Source organism: Perognathus longimembris, chromosome 17 (assembly GCF_023159225.1).
Source record: "Perognathus longimembris pacificus isolate PPM17 chromosome 17, ASM2315922v1, whole genome shotgun sequence".
Lineage (NCBI taxonomy): Eukaryota > Metazoa > Chordata > Mammalia > Rodentia > Heteromyidae > Perognathus > Perognathus longimembris.
In genome coordinates this window covers 39,148,115-39,170,290 of record NC_063177.1, presented here as the reverse complement: position 1 = coordinate 39,170,290, position 22,176 = coordinate 39,148,115, and the positions used below count along the sequence as shown (strand labels likewise).

The 22,176-nt window shown below is 53.2% G+C and overlaps 1 protein-coding gene across 4 annotated transcripts; it reads left to right on the top strand.

Moving 5' to 3' along the window:
• Window positions 1-278: 278 nt before the first annotated feature.
• Dhx58 (DExH-box helicase 58) lies at window positions 279-19,194 on the top strand. Of its 4 annotated transcripts, none has more exons than XM_048366353.1 (13): window positions 279-661; window positions 755-956; window positions 1,605-1,795; window positions 2,567-2,683; window positions 3,158-3,284; window positions 3,493-3,684; window positions 5,047-5,300; window positions 5,819-5,968; window positions 6,068-6,229; window positions 7,289-7,479; window positions 8,799-8,895; window positions 10,668-10,775; window positions 19,058-19,194. In XM_048366353.1, exons 1-12 carry the CDS (start codon window positions 494-496, stop codon window positions 10,731-10,733), a joined length of 1,917 nt encoding a protein of 638 aa, XP_048222310.1. In that variant the 5' UTR covers window positions 279-493; the 3' UTR covers window positions 10,734-10,775; window positions 19,058-19,194. The 4 variants fall into 4 exon arrangements, with proteins under 4 accessions (XP_048222310.1, XP_048222309.1, XP_048222307.1 ...); XM_048366350.1 differs by lacking the exons at window positions 10,668-10,775; window positions 19,058-19,194 and adding an exon at window positions 9,131-9,824 and having other exon boundaries at window positions 285-352; window positions 493-661; XM_048366351.1 differs by lacking the exons at window positions 10,668-10,775; window positions 19,058-19,194 and adding an exon at window positions 9,131-9,824 and having other exon boundaries at window positions 296-421; window positions 493-661.
• The last annotated feature ends 2,982 nt before the right edge of the window (window positions 19,195-22,176 follow it).

Genomic DNA, 22,176 nt, shown 5'->3' with positions numbered 1-22,176 from the left:
GTCCCCCCTGGCCATCAAGAGCCCATTAAGCTTCAAGCTGCCCTGTCTTGGTCCCGGGTAACTGGCGGCAGACCTCCTTCCTCCCCACTCAAGACAGCCAAGGTGGGAGCCTCCACCTTCACCTGGCTGGGAACGGTTACACTGGCTGAGAAAAAGGCCTAGGGTAGAGAGGTTCCAGGAGCAAAGGGTGTGCTTCCCCGTGGAGGATGCCGGGCCCTTCCAGGCCCCGGTTTACAGATAGGGATTGAGCTCCACCCCCTCGGGCTCCGCCCCTCAAGTTTCAGTTTCCTTTCCTCAGCTGCCAGACGGGAGCTAAGCGGAACACCAGACCTGAGGCCCGGGCTGGGCAGGGGTAAGGAGTAGCTGGTTACTCCCTGGCTCCCAGTGGGGTCCTCGGTGTGCCCTGCCCTACCTGCCGCAGGTGGGTTGGAGTCTTGGGCAAAGGGGAAACTGACACTGTGGCCAGGGGTTCTGAGCCCCCTGCTGTTCCAGAATGGAGCTGCGCCCCTACCAGTGGGAGGTGATCATGCCTGCCCTGGAGGGCAAGAATATCATCATATGGCTGCCCACGGGCTCCGGCAAGACCCGGGCAGCCGCGTATGTGGCCAAGAGGCATTTAGAGACGGTGGATGGAGCCAAGGTGGTGGTACTGGTCAACCGGGTGAGTGGTCTGCGCTTTCCGCAGCAGGGTCCCTCCAGAGCTCTCAGAACTTGTAAACCCACCTGCCTTTTCACCCCAATCTTCCAACCTTAGGTGCACCTGGTGACCCAGCATGGTGAGGAGTTCAGCCGGATGCTGGAGGGTCGCTGGACCATGACAACCCTGAGTGGGGACATGGGCCTACGGGCTGGCTTTCGCCATGTGGTTCAGTCCCACCACCTGCTCATCTGCACAGCTGAGCTGCTGCAGACGGCGCTGACCAGCGCTGATGTGGAGGAGCACGTGGAACTCACAGGTGAGGGTCATGAGCAGGGGAAACGTGTATACCTGAGCCATAGATACTGGGGGTGTTCTCTAGCAAAAGGGAAGGAGAGGTTCCTGTGGGAAGGAGAGGTTCCTATTGGCCAAACCTTGAGTATTCTAGAAGAAACAGTCCTGGCTACAGGGCAGGATCTTGGTGGTGTTGGCGGGGGGGGGGGGGGGGGGACCCTTTCCCAGCTAATCTCTGTTTACTTATCTGTAAATAAGCGATGTAATCCTTGCCTCACTTCTGTGGAACCAGGGTGCAAGTTGGGAAGGGGAAAAAAAATAATTCACATGAAGCTGTGCGTTGGTGGCTCATTCCTGTAAACCTAGCTGCTCAGGAAGCTGAGATCTAAGGATCCAGGTTTGAAACCATCCAGAAGTTAAGTCTGTGAGATTCTTTATTTCCAATTAACTATCAAAAGCCTGGAAGTAGAGGTGTGGCTTAAGTGGTAGAGTGCCAGTCTTTTGTGAAAAAGCCAAGCAAGAGCATGAGGCCCTGAGTTCAGTCCTAGTACTGGTATGTGCATGCATGTATGTATGTGTGACAAAACTGTCCCATGTAGAGACTACATGGGACAGAGCTAATGGGAGGAAAGCTGTGCAAACCCAGGTTACAGCCTTCCCTATGTTCCCCCAGCCTTCTCCCTGATCGTGGTGGACGAGTGTCACCACACACACAAGGAAACTGTCTACAATGCCATCCTGAGCCGGTACCTAGAACATAAGCTACAGAGGGCACAGCGCCTACCCCAGGTGCTGGGACTTACGGCCTCTCCTGGCACCGGCGGGGCCTGCAAGCTCGATGGGGCCATTGACCACATCCTGCAGGTCAGCTCAGCCCCGCCCCTGTAGACTTTCTGACCACCAGACCCTCCAGAGATCTCCCTGACTGCCTCCCTCTATCCCATCCCCACCAGCCCTTGAAGAAAGGCCCTGACTACTTATTAGGGTCCAGGCTTCTTTTCACCCAAGGTCTAGCATCCTAACAGCTTCTTGTAGCACTTGCCTGGTTTATTCAGATGTAGCTCCTGCCTATGTCTACACCCCGGTTTCTCACAACACCATCCTTTTACTCATACACTCATTCTTTCCTCTACCTCGAACATACCTGGTTCTCAGGACCCGGGCACTTACCTGGCACTTTTGCTTGGAATCCCTTCCCCCAAGCAGTAGAGCACCTGCCTAGCAAGTATGCAGCCATGAATTTGAACCCCAGTACCAGAGAGAGAGAAGAGAGACCCTTTTCTCTTGAACTCCCCTTATCGGATTTCTTCTTGAGTAGTTTAATGTCAGATTTTCCATCTTTCCTGGTTATCCCCTCTGCTCTCTATCCTATCATTCAGTTTTAGTCTTTTCAGAGTTCATTCATACTACCTGACATGCTCTCATTTTCTTATTCTCCAACTCCAGTGGAACTCCCTCTGTGTCTATCATACTAACAGTGGGGAGAAGGCAAATGGGACTCCTTTGTTGAAGAAATTAATCCTTCCTGCTTTAGACTCTCTTGTCCTTAGCGAGTGTCCATTCTGCCTCAAAGTTCTGCCCGTGGACCCCACAGACCCCTCCCCCTTCTAGTGAAGCTCTCTCGGTTGCCCCCAGCTCTGTGCCAACTTGGATACATGGCGTATCATGTCACCTGAGCAGTGCCTTCCCCAGCTGCAGGAGCACAGACCCAAGCCCTGCAAGCAGTATGACCTCTGCCAAAGGCGCAGCCAGGTATGTACATGGGGAGGAGACACGAGACAGGCAGGAGCCAGGGTGTGGGGGGTGAGGAAACCTAGGCTTGGATACTGGCCACACACTCACTGTGACTCCAAGTTGCTTGCTGATGCCTCTGAGTCGCCATTTCTCCTTTTCGTTGTAAGGGGCAGATATTGCTCATGTGCACAACTTATGGGTCTCTGTAACAGAAGTTGGCATGATGCGGGTGCTTTGCCATGAGGCTGGGACTGTGCTGCGGCTGTCCCAGGTTCTCTCCTTCTGTGGTGATGCTTGTTTCTGTCTGTGTTGGCATCGCTGTGCCCAGGCCCAATGACAAGGGCATACAGTGGATGAGCCAACAGGAGCTGGGTATGGGAACCAGGCCTGTCTCCAGCCAGGACTCCATCACACCCCAGCTAGACTCCTTCTGGAGGCCCCATCCCTCCCATATGATGAGAATCCCCCTGTACCTTCACTCCTCTTATCTAGGACCCATTTGGGGACTTGATAAAGAAGCTCATGAAACAGATTCACGGCCGCCTGGGGAAGTCTGAGTTGAGCCAGGACTTTGGGACACAGACGTATGAGCAGCAGGTGGTGGAGCTGAGCAAGGATGGTGAGAGAGGCTGCCTAGGCAGAGTGTGCGTGGGGCTTCTGGGGCGGTGTGGGGGGGGGGGTGTGAAGGGAGGAGGCTGCCTGGAGGAGGCATCATTGGGGGCAAAGACTGCCCGCTCAGAGGTGGAGTTTAGGCAGGAGGGGGTGTGCCGGGTGGAGCCTGGGGTGGACGCATTCTGACCCTGTGCCCCACCCCATCCCACGTGCAGCGGCCGAGGAGGGACTTCAGGAGAGGCGGGTGTATGCCCTGCACCTCCGAAGGTACAACGACGCCCTGCTCATTCATGACACTGTCCGCGCCCTCGATGCTCTGGCTATGCTGCAGGATTTCTACCACAGGGAGCGCGCCACTAAAACCCAGATCCTGCACGCCGAGCAGTGGCTGCTGGAATTGTTCAGTGGTGAGGCCCTGTGGGGATGCAAACTGGTGAGGAGGGCTCAGAGTCAGCCAGCGCAGAGGGGCCAACGTGGACTGAGAGGGGACCATGGAGGTCTTGGGACCATATTTCTAACCAAAATCCAAGAATGAGGTATAACAGATTTCTTTGGGTGTCAGTACTGGGACTTGAACTCAGGGTCTGGGCACTGTCCTTCAGTGTGTTTGCTCAAGGCTAGCACCCTACCACTTGAGCCACACCTCTACTTATAGCTTTTTGCTGGTTAATTGGTGAGTCTCTTGGATTTGTCTGCCTGAGCTTTGAACCTTGATTCTCAGATTTCAGCCTCCTGAGTACGATCATGAACCATGGCATTTGGTCTAGCATAACAGATTTACTTCCTTGTTTGTGAAGGGTTGCACAAGGGCAAAAAAATCAAATTCATGTTATTATATATATATATTTATTATTATTATTATTATTTTGGCCAGTCCTGGGCTTTGGACTTAGGGCCTGAGCACTGTCCCTTCCTTTTTGCTCAAGGCTAGCACTCTGCCACTTGAGCCACAGCGCCACTTCTGGCCATTTTCCATATATGTGGTGCTGGGGAATCAAACCCAGAGCTTCGAGTATATGAGGCAAGCACTCTTGCCACTAGGCTATATACCCAGCCCTTATTTATTATTATTTTGGCCAGTCCTGGGCCTTGGACTCAGAGCCTGAGCACTGTCCTTGGCTTCCTTTTGCTCAAGGCTAGCACTCTACCACTTACTTGAGCCACAGTGCCACTTCTGGCCTTTTCTATATACGTGGTGCTGAGGAATTGAACTCAGGGCTTCATGTATGCTAGGAAAGCACTCTACCACTAGGCCATATTCCAAACCCTGAATTCATGTTATTGACAAATACATTTCTAAAAGATTTCTTAAAATATTTTTAATAGTGGTCCCCCAAAATCTGGGGATGTACGGTCACTTTCAGTGGGAAAGGAAGGCTAAAAGTGACAGGGTAAAATTTAAGACTGGAAGCCTCTGTGCCAGCTGAAGTATAGAGACCCAAGGTCAAGTCAGATCAAGGTCCTGGTGGCATCGATCAACATGAAAAGTTCAGCCCTCATCCTGGTAGCTGAGTAGCACTGGGCGCTTGTCTGAGGAGCGAAGGAACCCATACAGCTTCCAAGGCTGGCCTTGAGAGTGGGCGTGGTAAGAGAGTCCTTAAGTACGCTCTTGAGGTGGAGAGAGCCAGTGGAACAGGCAGGAGCAGGTGTCCTTCCCTTCCCCCACCGTGACCGTGCAGTCCCACCCCTAGAGACATCTGACCCCAGTGCCCTACCCAACTCTGTGAGCTGTGAGCCTCTATGAGCCTCTGTTTCTGGGCTTTCCTCAGGCCACAAGACTATGCTGGCCAGTTTGGCAACTCAAGGCCCCAAGAACCCGAAACTGGAGATGCTGGAACAGATCTTACTGGAACAGTTTAGGAGTCCCGATAATCCCCGGGGCATCATCTTCACCCAGACACGTCAGAGCACTGGCTCCCTCCTGCTCTGGCTCCAACAACAGCCTGGCCTGCAGACAGTGGACATCAGGGCCCAGATGCTGGTTGGGGCTGGCAACAACAGCCAGAGCACCCACATGACCCAGGTGTGGGCTTTGGGGAAAAATAAAGGGGTTAAAGGATAAGGGAGCCATGGGGACAAGATCCTCAGCACAGAGCACGGGGCACAGAGAGACCCTGGAGGAGAGGGGCATTGAATACCCCAAGCAGCATGGCAGAGAGCTGGAGCAAACACTGAAGTCCCCAGTGCTGAAGTTTCCCCCAAGTTGGGAGGAATTCTTGGGAACAGAAAGGGAAGAGATGGATCATGCAGTTCTTCCAGGCAGAGGCCCAGGTATCGGGTCCCTTGTGGAAAAAGAACAGACCCTGGAAGATCCCAGGATATAAGGGCAGGGACCCTTAGGAGTCCTGGGGGAGGTGGGAATTGAATGGTCACCTAGGAAGATGGCCATGATCCCCGGGGTATTGAAAGGCGGAGTTGGGACTCTAGATCCTTAGGGAGATAGGTCAAGCTAGTGAAGTGCTGTATCAGGAGAGGCTGATGTGGTAGGTGGACGGGTCCAAATGCCCCAGCCTAGTTCTCCTCCCCGCATCCTCCCAACAGAGAGATCAGCAAGAAGTGATCCGGAAATTCCGGACAGGCTCCTTGAACCTCCTGGTGGCCACAAGTGTGGCAGAGGAGGGACTGGACATTGCTCAGTGCAATGTCGTGGTGCGCTACGGACTCCTGACCAACGAAATCTCCATGGTCCAGGTACTCCAACCATCCCACCCCACCCCAGCCCTTGAAGGATCAATCCTGTACGGATCCCAGCCTCACTCACTCAGACCTTGTCCCCCTCATCCTTCCTAGGCTCGGGGCCGGGCTCGGGCTGGTCAGAGCGTGTACTCCTTTGTGGCGACAGAGGGCAGCCGAGAGCTGCGGCGGGAGCTGACCAATGAGGCGCTGGAGACACTGATGGAGCAGGCAGTGGCCACGGTGCAGAGGATGGACCGGGCCGAGTACCAGGCCAAGGTCTGAGAGCAGCCTCTGGGGAAGGGGGAAGGGCAGGTGGAAGGAGGTTGGCCCGGCAGGTCTCTGACTGCCACCCACACAGCTGTTTGCACTGTCCTGACTCACCTGGGCAAGGTGTGAGCCATGGAAAAAAGGATAGAGACCGGGAGATGGAACTGCTAGGAAGACACTAGCTGGTCTCAAGAGGGCCTTGGGAACAGGCCTTTTTGTAGGCTCTCTTCTATCTTCACTACCAGATGCTTTCTGGAGCCAGGCACAAGAAAAACAATGTTACAAGCACAATGTAAATGCAGGGTCTCTGTCAGTTGTCCTGTGGCAGGTACACTGTCTTCCAGCTTTGTCCTGAGAAGTCCTGTCTACTACCGTAGTCCCTGCATCATTATCAGCGTTAGGCCCTCATGCTTGCTCAGCCACTGTACCACTTGAACCACATCCCCAGCCCTTTATGTTTTAATTATTATTTTTTTTTGTACAGGGTCTTGATTTTGCCCCCTGACCAGTCCAGATGGAGGTGTTTGTTTTTTTTTCTTCTTTTTTCTTTTAGGTCGGTTGTGGGGCTTGAACTCTGGGCCTGGGCACTGTCCCTGAGCTCTTCCGCTCAAGGCTAGTGCTCTATCACTTGAACCACAGTGCCACTTCCATTTTCCTGGTGGTTTATTGCAGATAAGAGTCTCATGGACTTTTCTGCCTGGGCTGACTGAACCGTGGTCCTCAGCTCTCAGCTTCCTGCGTATCTAGGATTATAGGCCTGAGCCACCGGTACCTGGCTCAGAATTTTTCTTTTATCTGCTTCCCACATAGCTGGGATGACAGGTGCATGCAACCACACCCAGCTTTTTATTGTTTGAGATGAGGGATCTCAACCAATAGTTGAAGTCTGGCCTTAAACTGCCATCCTCCCATCCCATCTCAGCCTTCTTCTGTAGCTTAAAAAGAAAAACAAAACAGGATTCCTCAACAGTTAAGTCGAGTCCCTTTTGGGTACAAATGCTAGGCGGTCTTTAGGAGCACTTTGCCCCCGGAGCTTCCCCGGGGCTCCAGCCATCCCCTTCCCTCTAGATCCGGGACCTGCAGCAGGAAGCCCTGATCAAGCGGGCAGTCCGGGCAGCCAAGCGGGAGAGCCAGCGGCAGCAGTTCCCCCCAGAGCATGTGCAACTGCTCTGCATCAACTGCATGGTGGCTGTGGGCCAGGGGAGTGACATTCGGAAGGTGGAGGGGACCCACCATGTCAACGTGAACCCCAACTTCTCGTGAGACCTTTGGGAGGGCTGTCAGGTTATAGAAGGGGGTGTGGGATGGGTGGCTGAGAGCTCTTCTCGCCACAGGTGTGGGAGGGTAAAGAGGCTTTATTTACTTATTGTTGTGCCAGTACTAGGGTATGAACTCAGGGATTCGAAGTCTTGCCTAGTTTTTGCCCTCAAGGCTGGTGCTCTACGACTTGAGCTACACCTGGCTCTTTTGATGGTTAATTGGAGATGGCTTAAAACTTCAATCCTCAGGTCTCAGCCTCCTGAGAAGCAATGATTACAGATGTGAGCCACTGGCACCCCACATACAGAGTACTTCAACAAATACTGATGTGGCCTTTTCACAATAGTCTGCTTGGCTAGGTTTTTATCTCCATCCCCATTTTACAAGAGAGGAAATGGAGAGATTGAAACTTACTCAAACTCCCATGTCCACTATGTGGACAAGAACTAGCATTCAGGATGCTAGATCCTGAAAAGCCATACAGTGGAAACCTGGTCCTGCTACCAGAGAGGCCGGCTGGCTAGCTATGGTGGTAGGCACCTGTATAAGGCTCAGGCAGGAGAGTCAGTTGAGCCCAGGAGTTCAAGCCCAGCCTGAACAACATAGTAAACCCCCCTAATAAGTAAGTAAGTAAGCAAGCTGGCTCTTTTCTGAGCCAGCTCTATCCCCTGAGTCCTAGAGGATAACCCTGCCCCCATCTCCATCATCACTAAATAACTGTGAGGCACCTGTTCTGTGTCAGGTTGCTTGTGTCATATATCTCTATGCACATTCCTTGACATGCCATTTGGACTAGGTGGGGAAGGGTGATTAGATGAATACAGGCGGAGGTGTTAGAACAAAGTGAGATGGGGTCATTCTCATGGGGGTAAGGGTCTGAGCAGAGCAGAGGGATGAGATTTAGGAAGAACACAGACTGGCTTGGAGGTTCCGCCTTCACTTATCTAGCAGGCAATAAGTGGGGGTCTCAGTTGCATTCTGAGGAATGGCATGTCAGGGAAGATGTTAGAGGAGGCGATTGGTGGGATGAGGTTTGAGATGGGGAGTAAGGGTCATGGGAGAGCCCTCAGGAGACTTATCCAGGAAGTTGGTGTTGAGGCCTGAACTTGGGCAGCAGAAGGGAATGGGTGGAAGGAGCATGAGCAGAATTTCCTGAAGACTTAGAGAAAGGATTTCCTCACTTTAGAACACTGTTCTTGATGGGCAGAAGGTCCCCAGCCCTCCAGTAAAGCCAGCCAATGAGAGGGGGGCAGGGAGAGCATGAAGTCAGAGGTAAAGGGAGCTTATAAAGGGTATGACCACCCCCATTCTCCTCCAGAGTCTACTACAACCTGTCCCAGGAGCCTGTGACCATAGACAGAGTCTTCAAGGACTGGAGGCCCGGATGTGCCATTAGCTGCAGGAACTGTGGGGAGGTAAGTAGAAGACCATATTCCAGCCCCCAGAGCTGCAGCAAACCCTGCCCCAGGTGCCCCCAGTCTTAGGAGTGTGTCCAGCCCTTGTCTAAGGGGGCCTGTGGTTTCATGATGGTGCTAATGTTCAGTGTTGGGTGGGAGATGCAGGCCCGGTATTCACAGAATTCCAACAGAAGGAGAGGAACCCTGCCTGAGGGCAGAGACCCAGATCCTGACTGCTCTGTCCCATCCCTAGGTCTGGGGTCTGCAAATGATCTATAAGTCAGTAAACCTGCCGGCTCTTAAAATACGTAGCATGCTGCTGCAGACCCCTAACGGACGGATCCAGGCTAAAAAGTGGTCCCGGGTGCCCTTCCCTGTGGCTGACTTTAACCTGGTGGAGCACTATACCCAGAACCTATCAGATCTCTCCCTGCATTAACCACATCATCACTGCAGTACCTGGATCAGACTGCAGATGGCAGCAGCCATCCCGTGGACAGAGCCAGGGTCCACGCCTCTGTTTCCTGCATCACCAGCCTGGAGGAACTCTTGGCACCAGGGCTGACTCTGGATCCCACAGAGAGGAGGCAACGAGAGGCAGGGCCACTGGTCAGCCCCAGACCCCTGCACCTTGCCACATACACATATGCAGATACACTGGATGAACTCGGGGGAAACTGAGGCAGGAGAATTGCCCTATTGTTCTTAGGAAGCACAGTATCCCTCGCCTGCCAAAGCCATTCCTGTTTTGTGAGGCTCTTCATAACTTAAAAATTAAAAAAAAATGGGGAAAAATGCATGGCATTTCAACACTGATTTTGTTAAGGTATAGATGGTAGAAAACAAACTTCACACGGTGATAATGTAAAGTTCAATAATCAAGATGCTGAAACCAGGCACTAGTGGCTCACACCTGTAATCCTAGCTACTCGGGAGGCTGAGATCTGAGGATTATGAATCAAAGCCATCCTGGGCAGGAAAATCCATGAGACTCTTATTTCTAATAAACTACTCTGACAAAAAACAAAACAAAACAAACAAACAAACAAGTGGCACTGTGGCTCAAGTGGTAGAGCACTAGCCTTGAGCACAAACAGGCTCAGGGACAGCACCCAGGCACCAGAGTTCAAGCCCTAGGACTGTAAAAAAAAAAAAAAAAAAAAAAAGATACTAAACACAAGCCTGGCAATAGTGATGTGTGCCTGGAATCCCAGCACTCAGGAGGTAGAAGCTGAAGGAGCACAAGTTTGAGGCCAGGCTGGGCTACATATGGAGATGTCCTGTCTTAACAATAAAGACAATGGAATGTGGCTATTACCTTCAGAAGTACCCGCTTTCTCACTGTAATTGCCCCCTCCTATCCCTCCCTCCCCATACTGGTTTGCTTGGTGGTGATTTTTAATGCTAAAACAGTTCCTCTTTAGTGAATACCACATAGCTTCATTCAGAAACAGCATCAGTGTTCACACATCGATGGGTCTCAGTGGTTGGGAGCTTGCTTAGCTGGGGAAAGGCTGAGCAACAGTATTTGAGGGAGTGGGAGTGAGGAGAATTAGAAAGGCCTGGATTTTTTTTTTTTGTTCTCATTTTAATAGGAAAGAAACAAGCAAGATCTAGGTTGATTCTTCAGGGAAAGGGCTATTTCTGTAGTAAGAGGCCCAGCAGGCAGGAGTCACCTTCAAGAGGAAGGAAGGGAGGGGGGGGCTAGAGAAAAGATGTGGCAGCAGGATGACAGTCCTTCCTGCCATCTAACCTCCTAACCTTCTGCTTTATCCCTGGTCCTGCCTCAGGGTAGATGGGAAATAATGCATACCCTCGTCTCCCGTGACTTTTCTCTTTTTCTGACGGAGGGCTGACATTCCAGTTCCAGTCTGTTTGGGCTCCCATCTGCTCTGACAGTAAGTTCTCTTTCCCGAGTCCTTTCTTTCCAGGTGCCCCAGCTCAGGAGTCCTTCTCCTCGCTCTCGCCCCATCTCTGCCTTTTGGGCCCCTTCTGCCCATCCCATCCCCACTGCAACTTGAGTTATCCTCTCCCTTGCCAGCAACGTGCCTTTTACAGGTCAATAAAATTAGCGACTAGGGGCAGTGGGGGGGTGGGGGTGGCGGGGGCATGGGGTGCTAAGCTCAGTGGCCTTGAATGTGGCTGGACTCACGGAGTCCGGACGCCTGTCATTCCAGGACTAAACTGTGACAGCTGAGGGACCTGAACTGGTGTTGGGTATGGTGAGGAGGGAGGGTTGCAGGGATAAAGATGACCTGAACACGCAGTGGTCCCCTTCCGTGGCCTGAGGCCCTACACGGCTGACCCCTGCATGGCGAATTTATTGCCTTTACATTGGGTGAACTCTCCCGCACCTGCCCTGTCCTCTGGGACAGCCTCCTGGAGCCTCAGATGTGGGGAACTTGGGCAAGGAGAGGTGTCTAGTCTTTCTGCTTTCGCTTATGTGGAGTGCCAGTCCTGGGCTTGAACTCAGGGCCTGGGCACTGACCTTGAACTTTTGTTTGTTTGTTTGGCTCAAGGCTAGCACTCCTACCACTTGAGCCAACAGCTCTACTCCCGACTTTTGGATGGCTAAGTGGAGACGAGCGTCTCGTGGATTTGTCTGCCTAGGCTGGCTTTGAACCCAAACCCTCAGCTCTCGGCCCCCCTGATTAGCGAGGATGACAGGGGTGAGGCAGCTCGCTGCTGCTTACCCGGGGGTTTTCCTGTGGAGCCTTTGGCTCCAGGGAGCCCAACGAAACTGCCCGGGAAGGGGGGGGACTGCATCAGGGGCCCAGGTGTCCTAACTCAGCCCCCCTCCCCCCCCCCGGAGTCCCCATCCCCACCCCCCTCATCCCCGCGCTCCCGGCCCAGTGCAGGGCCCGGGACGCTCCCCGCCCACTCCCCACCCGAGCGCCGGGACTCGGGGTGGGGCCGGGCCGACCCCTCCCCTGAGCCCCGCCCCGCCCCGCCCCGCCCCGTCCCTCCAGCCTGGAGCCGCGGCCGCCGGCGAGGCGGGAGCAGGTGGCCACCGCGGCTCCCCTCCGCCCGGCAGGTAAGACCCAGACGCGGGCCAGCCCGTGCCGGGGGCCGCGGGGGGGGGGGGGGCGGACCGCACGGGAGGGCGAGGCAGCCCTTCCCACCTGCCCCGGGCTCTCGTCCAGGGACGGCCCTGCTCGGGCTCGGGGCTCCGACCCCGGGGCATCTGTTGGGTGGCCCCGAACTCGGAGGAAGTTGGGAGCGCGGGGCTGGGGGGAGTCAGGCGGTGCCGGGCAGGGGAGGGGCGAGTGTGGGTCCCCTGCCCCGTCCAAGGGCGGCGATGGCCTGACCCAGACCGCCTCTCTTCTGTTGGACGCATGAGGTAAGAGCCGCTGCTTGGCCGAGCTGGTGCTGGGTTTTCGGGGGAGCCCAGAGACACCCACCTCCTTCACCTCTGTACCGATGCGTGGGGTGGAGTTGGGGCGGGAGGGGGGCGGTCCTGGTGTCTGAGCAATGAGCGATGTCTTTTCTGTGCTGTGTCCCAGAGCCAGGTGCCGGTCGGAGATGGCCACAGGGGTGAGCCTTTTGTGGGTAGGGGTTGCATCTGTACCCTTGCTCCAAGTTGGGGGCGCTGGGGCTTTGGGAAGGATGATCTCCAGGAGAGCTTCCTGGAGGAGGAGGTCTGGACTGACAGCTTGCACAGGATGCTTTGAGCCTGGGGGGAGATGTCTGCTGGGGGCTTTGATGGTGGTTTGGGTTAAAGCAGAGAAGCCCGAGGCCCAGATGGAACCCCATGGGCTCTCCAGAGTTCACTGTAACCTTCCGGACAGACACAGGTGACCATTGGGGGAGAGGGGCTCCCCATACCTGCCTAGACCCCTTCTTCCATGGGTTCCTCCCACAGAAACCATCACTGTCAGGAAGTTCTTTCTCACACCTGACCTTCACCTCTTCTGCTTCTTTGACCCCATCTTGCTTCTTGGGAAGCTTCTTGGGAAGCACTGTGCTATAGTGGAAAGAGCAGGGGCTCTGAGGTCAGTTAGACTTGAGTCTTATCACCTGCACCTACTTAGGTACGTTGCCTAACCTCCGAGTGTTTCACCTGTAAAACGGAGACAGTAATAGAAGACACCTCATAGGGCAGCCACAGGGATTAAATGAGAAGGCGCACATAGAGAGCTTATCACAGTGCCTGGTGAGGGCTCAAGCATAAGCGTCCCCTGTCCCCTTGTGTGGGACAGCAAAGCCGATCCACAGGGGGTGGGGTAGGATGGGGTGGGGTGGAGGTTTGCTTAAAGCCTAGTCTTGGAGAGCCATGCCCTTCATTGCCAACCCCCAACAGCCCCTTCCTCCTGCCAGTCCTTGATGCCCAGGGCCCCCTCATCTCCTGGCTTCAACATCCTGTTCACGTTGTCTTTTTATCTCCAGGGTTGGGGTGAGGTAGCTTGCCAGGACCAGGAACCAGTAAGCAACAGGGGGGCCCACTTGGGGCTGTGCCTGGATGGAACAAGCGCTGGCCTAGAGAACTAACTTGACAAAAAGTCTCTGTTGGTACCACCACCTCCAGAAGTCTACAAGTTGACATCCAACTGCATTAAACGAAAAAAAATTTTTTTCAATTTTTTCTGAAAGATAAATAATACAAGGGACTGAAAGTCCAAATCTGAGGATTGTCCAGGCGGCTCTGTAATAAAGAGACGGCGCTCGGGCTGGCCCAAGTTCCCAAGGCTGCCAAGAAAGCCTGGCATCCCTTAAGCTTGGGCAAGGGAGGGGGTATCAATGCTCTAGGCTGGTGCTTTCAAAGGCTCCCCTTGGGAGGGAGGGAGCAAGGCTGATCTGAGGTACCTGTGAATCAAGACCACACTCCCCATTCCAGTGACTTGCTGGCTAGCCCCCCAGCCCACGCCATCCTCTTTCCTGGGCCTGTTTTCCTGAGTACATCCCCAAGCCTGTGGGGCAGCAAAAGGACAGCTGTTTACAGGGGATGTGGATGGAAATAGGACAGGAGACTGAGTGTCCTTGCACATACGTGCAGGCTCTTGGGGGTACGGAAAGGACTGGGAAGCAGGAAAACAGCAGGGACGTGGATGGGGGCCCAGTGGCTGGTGTCAGAGTGAGAGTGAACTGTCTCTTCCACACCACAGTGTTAGTGTTACTCTCTGCCTCCAAGAAGCCAGAGAAACCTGCATTTGAACTTGGCTTTCCAGAGTGTCTTAAAGGCACACATGTCTTAGTGGGGCATTAGAACATAATTTATCGAACAGTCTGTTAACTTGATGTTTAAAATATGTAGATGCATCCCTGGGCCACCTTTAGTCTTCTTGCCCCAGGCCCTGAAAATGGGACAATGGACCTGGCTAGAACTGTGACCATGAGCGCCATTTGGTTGGTCTTTCTTTCTTCATCCTGTCTCCTTAAGATGGTAGTACCGCCGTAAAACTGGGCTTGGGGCACACTCACCTAGATCAGGAATACATTTTACAGTGAAACAGATTGTCAGCTGTCATCAACAGGTCATCCCCCCTTGGGCTTCCTGACCTCATTCTCCATCCCAAAATTGGGACAATTAAAAAAAAAAAGTTCTGCCTGGCATGGAAGGGGGGAGGGGAGAGGCTCATGTCTGCAATCCTAGTTACCTAGGAGGCTGAGATCTGAGGATCATGGTTCAAAGCCAGCCTAGGCAGAAAAGTTCAAGAGACACTTATCTCCAGCTAACCAGCAAAAAGCCAGGTGTGGGGCTGTGGTTCAAGCGGTAGTGCACCAGCCTTAAATGGAAAAAACTAAGGGACAGCCAGGTACTGTTGGCTTATACCGATAATGTTAGCTACTCTAGGACACTGAGATCTGAGGATTGTAGTTCAAAGCTAATCCAGGCAGGAAAGACTGTGAGACTCTTTTTTTTTTTTTTTTTTCTGTTCCTGGGGCTCAAACTCAGAGACTGGGCACTGTCTCTGAGCCTCTTTTGCACTCAAGGCTAGTGCTCTACTGCATAAACCACAACACCACTTCTGGATTTTTCTGAGTAGTTTATTGTAGATAAGAGTCTCACAGACTTTTCTGCCTGCACTGGCTTTGAACCATGATCTTCAGATCTCAGCCTCCTGAGTAGCTAGGATTACAAGTGTGAGCTACTGGTGCCTGGCAACTATCACTTTTTTCCCCCCAGTCCTGGGGCTTGGACTCAGGGCCTGAGCACTGTCCCTGGCTTCTTTTTGCTCAAGGCTAGCACTGTGCCACTTGAGCCACAGCACCACTTCTGGCTTTTTCTATATATGTGGTGCTGGGGAATCGAATCCAGGAGCGAGCACCCTCCCACTAGGCCATTCTTCCCAGCCCCTGTCAGACTGTTATCTACAATGAAATACCAAAAAACTGGAAGTAGAGCTGTGGCTCAAGTGATAGAGTGCTAGCCTGGAGCAAAAGAAACTCAGGGACAGTAGAAAGCCCTGAGTTCAAGCCCAGGACCAGCACCAAAAAAAAACAAACCTAAGAGACAGCATTCAGACCGAGTTGAAGCCCTACTACCCCATACCCCCCCGACTCCGCCCCCCATCCTGTGATGTTTGAGCAGGAAAGGATAAAGAGAAGTTGCTTCTCTCTGGAGTGTGAGGAGGGTGGCACACTTGCTGTACCCAAGGAACAAGGCAAGGCTCGGTGGGGCTGGGCACCTGTCCTCTAGAAGCTAGATTGGGGGAGGTCAGATGAGCCTGGACCCCACGTCCCTCCTGCTGTTTTCCTAAAGGAGCTGCGCCCACAGCTGGGGAGGGATCGTGTGTCTATAAGGTGGTTTCCTTTGTGAGCTTGCATCTTGAGCTTTGGATGGGGAGGAGTTTAGGGGGACAGCTGACCAGGCTGGGGGGCGGGGAGGGTTGATGGAAATGAATGGCATGTTGGTCTCAAGTGGAGCTGCTTGCCCTCCCCCCCCCCCCCCCCCGCCAGGGGCACCTGGATACCGTCAGTTCAGAAGAAAGAAGCACATTGCCTTTTTGGTGCCCATCTCTCCTTTCTCGTGGTCCTGATTGAGCTTTTCTTTTTGGGGGGGGGATGGACAGATGGGTGCACGTGCCTACTCCCACCTGTGCCGTTCCCCTAACTCGCCTGTCCTGCCATCTCCCGTGTGGATGGATGCCCTTTGACCCACCCTGGCAAGGCCGTGTGCGGAACCCATGCCCAACCCACGCTCGTGGCCTCATTCACTCTTCCCAGTGACTTTGATTCACCTTGGGTGACATGCCTGCTCCGGCGGCCAAGGGTTGGCTCACTTGAAGGTGGCTGCGGGCCAGACGCCTGCCGCGACTCAGGGACAGGAGGTGGTGGCACCGTCTTCCCGGGGCTCCCCTCACACCCTGCACGGATGGATGTGCAGCACCCCATCTCCCAGGAGTAGTGTCTGTAGGTCCTGAGTCTCTCAGTCCATCTGCCCTTGTACAGTTCTTTATACTCCCCTCCCCCCCCCGCCCCCACAGTCCTGGGGCTCCTGACAATGGCATGTTCTCCAGTGTGGCAGGCGTGGCCACACAGCGGAGGGTTCTGAGGGACGGGAGAGAGTTCTTGCCTGGCTGATTGACCTTGAAGTGAGGGAAGGAAGGGTACTGGTGGGACCCGGGATCTCTCTCAGAAGAGGTGTTGACCAGAGTAGGGCTGAATTGACACTTTTCTTTCTTTTCCTCAAAGCAGCCAAGCTGAACCCACCCATCCTGGGGCCAGCTTCCTGCTCAAACCACAGGGTGCCCCCACCCTGTTCCAACCTTTCCGCCCCTGCCCACCGGGACCTGTTTAAACAACCTTCTCGCCTCTCCCGTCCCCACCTCCGCTGCCCTCACCCTCTTGCCGCCGCGCGCGGCTTCTGCACAGGACTTGCTGTGTTGGATGTTTGTTTATTTGACTAAAGTTTCCCTGGGTGAGGCCAGGACCAACGCCGCAGCCCCTTCTCCCCACTCCAGATTCCCAGGAAGAGTCCAGGCATGCTCCCCCTCCTCTCCCAGGCCCCCAAGGCCTCTCCTGTACCCCCAGCTCCCACTTCCCACCCTCCTGATCTCAGCGCAGCCAGTTCCTGTATGTGAGACCCACCCTCTTTCTCCTGCCCCAGATAGAGAGTTCCAGACTTCAGGGGCCAGGCAGGGGATCTCCTGCTAGAGAAGAAGGTGATTTGGAACTGGAGCCCTGGGGTTTGGGGATTTCCAGAGGGGATCCCAAAGAGGGCCATGTCACCTGTGATCTTCAGAATGTGGGAGGTCTGCTCACCTGCTGGCCCTCCCCGCCTTAGTGGCTGAAGCTAGAGCTGAGGCTGGAGGAACTGTCATGGGGTCTGGTGGCATTCGCAGGATGCAGGTTCTCAGCGATCTCTCTGGAACCCCCAGGGTTCTTGATCTTGCATGGAACTTGATCAAACAGAGGACTGCCTCGCTAGGTCCCTCAAGCACCTGCAGAAGTCAGTCCTTCTTGTAGATGACAATGAAAGCTCAGAAGACAAAGAGACTTGGCCAAAGTCAGATCCTGGCCTTGAACCTACGTTTTCTCATTCCCCACAGCCAGAGTTCTTCCCTGGAGGTGGCCAGAGCTGTTCTTTGGGCAAAAAGCCACAGGCCACGGTCACCCAGAGCTTTCCTATATTCCTTCCTCGCTATGTGTCCGTCCTTTTAGACCTGGCTGGGGGTGGGGGGTGGTCGGGAGGACACTTTGACCCTGTGTCTCAGGCAGGGGAGGGAGGGGAAGGGCAGGTAGCATTGCTCTGACCTCATTCTGAGATTTGCTGGCCTAGTTAGATGCTTCCTGAAGGGAGAGGGACAGCAGAAGCTTCTAGAGCTGGTGTTAACCGTGTGGGCACTAATTGGGAATGCAACTGTCCCTTGGTGGAGACAAGGAACAGATCTACAGGATGAAGTGTGAGGGTGGAACATTGGTGGGGGCAGGGGAGGAGGCGTGAGAATCAGGAAGTGTCCCCAAATAGCTTGGCTAGCTGTCACATGTGGGCATCAGGGTCGAGTAGGGCGGCCCAGCTGGGGGCAGCTGGCTGGTTGGCACCTGTCCTTGGGAAGATGGGCATAGGGTAAAAAAAAAAAAAAAAAAAGGAAGCTGCGTTGCTATTTTGCTTCCTCTGCTTCCCTAGAAGTTGACAGCATGACTTGGGATGTATCTCTACCCTGCCCCTCTTCTCTAGCAGAGCCTCAGGAGTCCCAGCCCATAATCCTCATCCCAGAACATTGTTGTTGTTTTTTAAAGTAGTTAATTCAATTATTCAGTACCTACTATGCATCATTCACCAGGCTCTGCTCTGGGAAATCAAGGGAGAACAAGACAGGGTGAATAACAAAGAATATAGTAACAAGAAGAGAATGTGGTGTCTCATGTCTATAATCCTCATGATCTAAGGGTCATGGTTCAAAGCCAGCCCAGGCAGGAAAGTTTGTGAGAGACTCTATATCTGCAATTAACCACCAAGAAGAAAAAATAAATAAAGCCAAAGTAAAGCTGTAGCTTAAACAGTAGAGGGACAGTGCACAGGCCCTGAGTCCAAGACCCAGAAGCAGCGTGCGCACGCGCACACATGCACACACGCAGAAACAGACAGGACAGAGCCAGGCATGGCAGTCCCATTATAGTCCTACCTACCTCTAGACAAAATCATGAGACTGTCTGAAAAATAGGCGGTGTGGCCCAAGTAGTGTAAGGCCCTGAGTTCGAACCCCAGCAACACACACACACACACACACACACACACACACACGTAACTGCCTAAGGAAGGTGATGGGAGATGAAGGAAGGCTTCTCATGGCCCTGTGTTATTCCTGCATCAGCCAAGAGAGGGAGGAGGAGGGGGGAGCCAGGAGGAAAAGAGGCTCCAGGCAGAAAGAACAGGCTTTGAGAAGCGCTGGGTGAGGGAGAGCTTGCTGGGCTCTGGAGGTAGAAGGAGCCTGGTGTGGCTGCGCTAATCAAAGCAAGGTGGGAGTCCTGCGAAGATAGATTGGGGGAGGGGCGGGGACTACTTTGACTCAAGCAGTTTTGACCCCAAGGATGTTTTGAATGTAAACATTTTAAACCAAAACCTATCCATGCTGAAGACTTGGGAGGAAAGGTGTTTTCTACTTTGATCACCACTCAGTCAACTGAATTCCTTGATCAGACTTTTCCCCTTTCCGCCCTGTAATACAATTAGACAGACCTCCACGTTTTTCATCCCACTTTAATTCTACTGCAACTGTTATTTATTTATTTTTATCAGCATCCATCGCGCCTACATTTCGCAGCTGTGATTTGGTTCATCCATCAACTTGGGAACTGCCGGCTGTTGACATTAGGCGCTGCCATTGCGTGCCGTTCACTGCCTGGGTAAGATCCCACTCCATTTGGAAAGATTAAAGAAACAAAACATTTGCGTCGAAGATTAAATCCTCTTGTCCATTTTATTCGATAATGAGTTTTCTTGTAGCTGGCTCTGGTGGTTGTCAGCGTTGCTAGGAATATTTTTAGGTGATGAGTAGTATTTATATCTCAGTTAATCTGTGGGCAGGACCTAGTAGAAAGGGCAACTGGGGGTACGGGGGTGGGTAGAGGATTTGTGGGAGGTGAATTGGGTTTGGTTCTTCCATGCTAGGGTAAGGATTTTCCCAAAGTGGAAAGTTGTTGTTTGGAGAAAGTTGCTTGTTTATTTTGGGGCGGTGGGGGGATTGACAGTAATTTTCCAGATACACTCTCAGAAACTTTTCTACCTAGACTGGCCTTAAACTATAATCCTTAAACTCCCAGCCTCCCAAACAGGAATATAGGTATAAGCCACCAGCATCTGCTTAACATTTGGAGAGAGAGACAGAGAGAGACAGACAGACAGACAGAGAGACAGACAGACAGAGAGACAGACAGACAGAGAGAGAGAACACCAGGGCTTGAACTCAGAGCCTCAGACTTGCTCAGGGCTGTCACTCTACAACTTGAGGCTCCATTCTGGCATCTTTTTGCTGATTAATTGGAGTTAATTGAAGATGGAGTCCCCTGGATTTTTCTTCCCTGGCTGGTTGCAAACCATGATCCTGTAGGTCTAAGTCTCTTCAGTAGCTAGGATTACAGTTGCGATCTACCAGCATCTGGTTTAACCTTTGCGTTTGTAAACAGAAGAATGAGAAATTCAGATCAGACCTGAATTTTATTTTATTTATTTTTTGTTGGTACTGGGGCTTGAACTCAGGCCCTGGGCACTGTCCCGGAGCTTTTTCACTGGAGGCTAGCACTCTACCACTTAAGCCACATATGTCCACTTCTGGCTTTTGCTGTTTAATTGGAGATAAGAGTCTCAGACTTTCCTGACCAGGCTGCTTTCAAACCACGATCCTGAGATCTCAGCCTCCCGAGTGGCTTGAATTACAGATGTGAGCTGCCAGACCTAAAAGTTTATTTGTAACTTTTACTGAGCCGAGAATGGAACCTGGAGCCGAGAATGGAACCCGCGTGTGTACTAGCACGCGTTCTACCACTGAGCTACATCACCCCCCAAAACCCCAGTGGTCCATTTGTATGTGAAGAACACTGGAAGAGGAGGTGGGGAAATGGAGGCATGGAGTGAGGTGTCTGATCACCCCATTTTGGCAGTAGAGAAGAGACAGGATTGAGAAAAGATTAGGGGAATGCAAAGTACATCACTCATCACTGTCCTGCTCCAGAATTACAGGCTCCCCGAGAGGGACCTTGATGCTGTGCCCCTCACCCTTAGCTCCCACCCCTCCCTTCCTCCTGGTACAGAGATGGCTCCCAGCGCCCCCCGCCCCCCTCCCCCCCCCTCGCCATGCCATAGGGTTTGGCCCCAGAGTCTGTCCAGGGTGGAGACCAGGAACTGGGTCCTTCCTGGCTGAACGTCGCTGCTGCGGGACAGACCCGGATGTCCTACTAAGGGAGTGGAAGGGATAGAAAATGCCTGCCGACCCACCCACCTGGACACACGTGGCTGGAGCTACCAGGCAGCCACAGACCTGGCATGGGAACAGACCCAGACACAGAGAGCTTGTCCGGCTGTGGCTCCAAACTCAGGGTGTGACCCTGGGCAGAGGTACAAAGAGGCCTCTGTTGGTGCGAGGCGCTGTGCCCACCTGGGCCAGGCGAGGCGCCTGAGGAAGAAGAGCGGTAGCCCGAGAGTTCTGGAATAAAACAAAACTTGAGTGACGAAGACCCAAGGTTTCAGTATCATTTGGGGCAAGCTCTTCTCATCCTTCATCCTTAGTCTCCTGGCCTGTAAAATGGGTTTAAATCCCAGCTCCCCAGGCCTGACATGTTGTCAGGATCCAGGTTGTTGACTGGCCAACTAAACATCATACACTGGTTTGCAAACACACATGGTGATTACTATGTGCCTGTGTACTAAACCCTTTACAAATACTGACTCATGTAATCCCCTTAATGACACACTAAGTGAGGGACTATTTACCCTATCTTACAGATGAAGAAACTGGGGCTCAGTGGTGGCCCAAGTCCCACAGCTAAAAAGTGGCAGAGGTAGAATTTGAACCTGGGCAGTATGGCTATAACACTGTCCTGCTTCTAGAAAGGAAGGGATAGGCATACCGTAATGGGATACTTAAAGTGGAGGTGTAAAGGGGTCTGGATTCTTTGAGGAGTTGGAGGGGTGTTTTCTGGATTATCTTTCCTATGTATGTTGTCTCCCCTGCTCTTTGGTTGTGGGTTCTAAACTCAGGGTCCAGGCGCTGTCTCTGAGCTTTTTCATTCAAGGTTAGCACTTTGCTGCTTTAGCCACAGCGCCACTTCTGGTTTTCTGGTGGTTAATTGGAGATAAGTCTCGTGGACTTTCCTGCCTGGGCTGGCTTTGAACCCCTGATCCTCAGATCTCAGCTTCCTGAGTAGCTAGGATTACAGGTGTGAGCCACTAGCACTGGCTGTGTATTGTCTCCTGTTCTAGGACTCAGGTCTTAGGGCAGTGCCAGGCAGGTACAGGAAGAGGGAGGTGAGACTTCCAGGGCAAAGTTGGGGGGAACCCAGTGCAGGGGTGAAGCATTGGCCAAGAATGGCCACTGGGGACGGTGGTCCCCAAAGGAGGCTGGGGTGGATCTGCATTCCTTACACAAGGGTGAGTCACACTCTGTGGGGGGCCAGGCTTGGTGCTAAGTGCTGTGGACAAACCAGCTTTCCGCCTGGGAGCCAGGGACTGGTGGGACATGAAGCATGGTGTGGGACATCACAGTACCTAGGTGTAAGGGGAGATCTGAGAGCCTGAGCCAGCTCCCCCAGGGGAGATGGGAAGGCTGAGGCCTGCACTGAGCCCTGTGGGCCCTGCAGTGTGGATGTGGTCGCTGTGGGGAGGGCTCCCGCGGCCAAGCTCAGAGCTCAGACTTACTACAG

Coding starts and splice junctions, on each gene's coding strand:
- Dhx58 (XM_048366350.1), top strand. CDS start 494: ATGGAGCTGCGCCCCTACCAGTGGGAGGTGATCATGCCTGCCCTGGAG. Junction 662..754: donor TGGTGGTACTGGTCAACCGG/GTGAGTGGTCTG, acceptor TTCCAACCTTAG/GTGCACCTGGTGACCCAGCA. Junction 3,285..3,492: donor GGTGGAGCTGAGCAAGGATG/GTGAGAGAGGCT, acceptor TCCCACGTGCAG/CGGCCGAGGAGGGACTTCAG.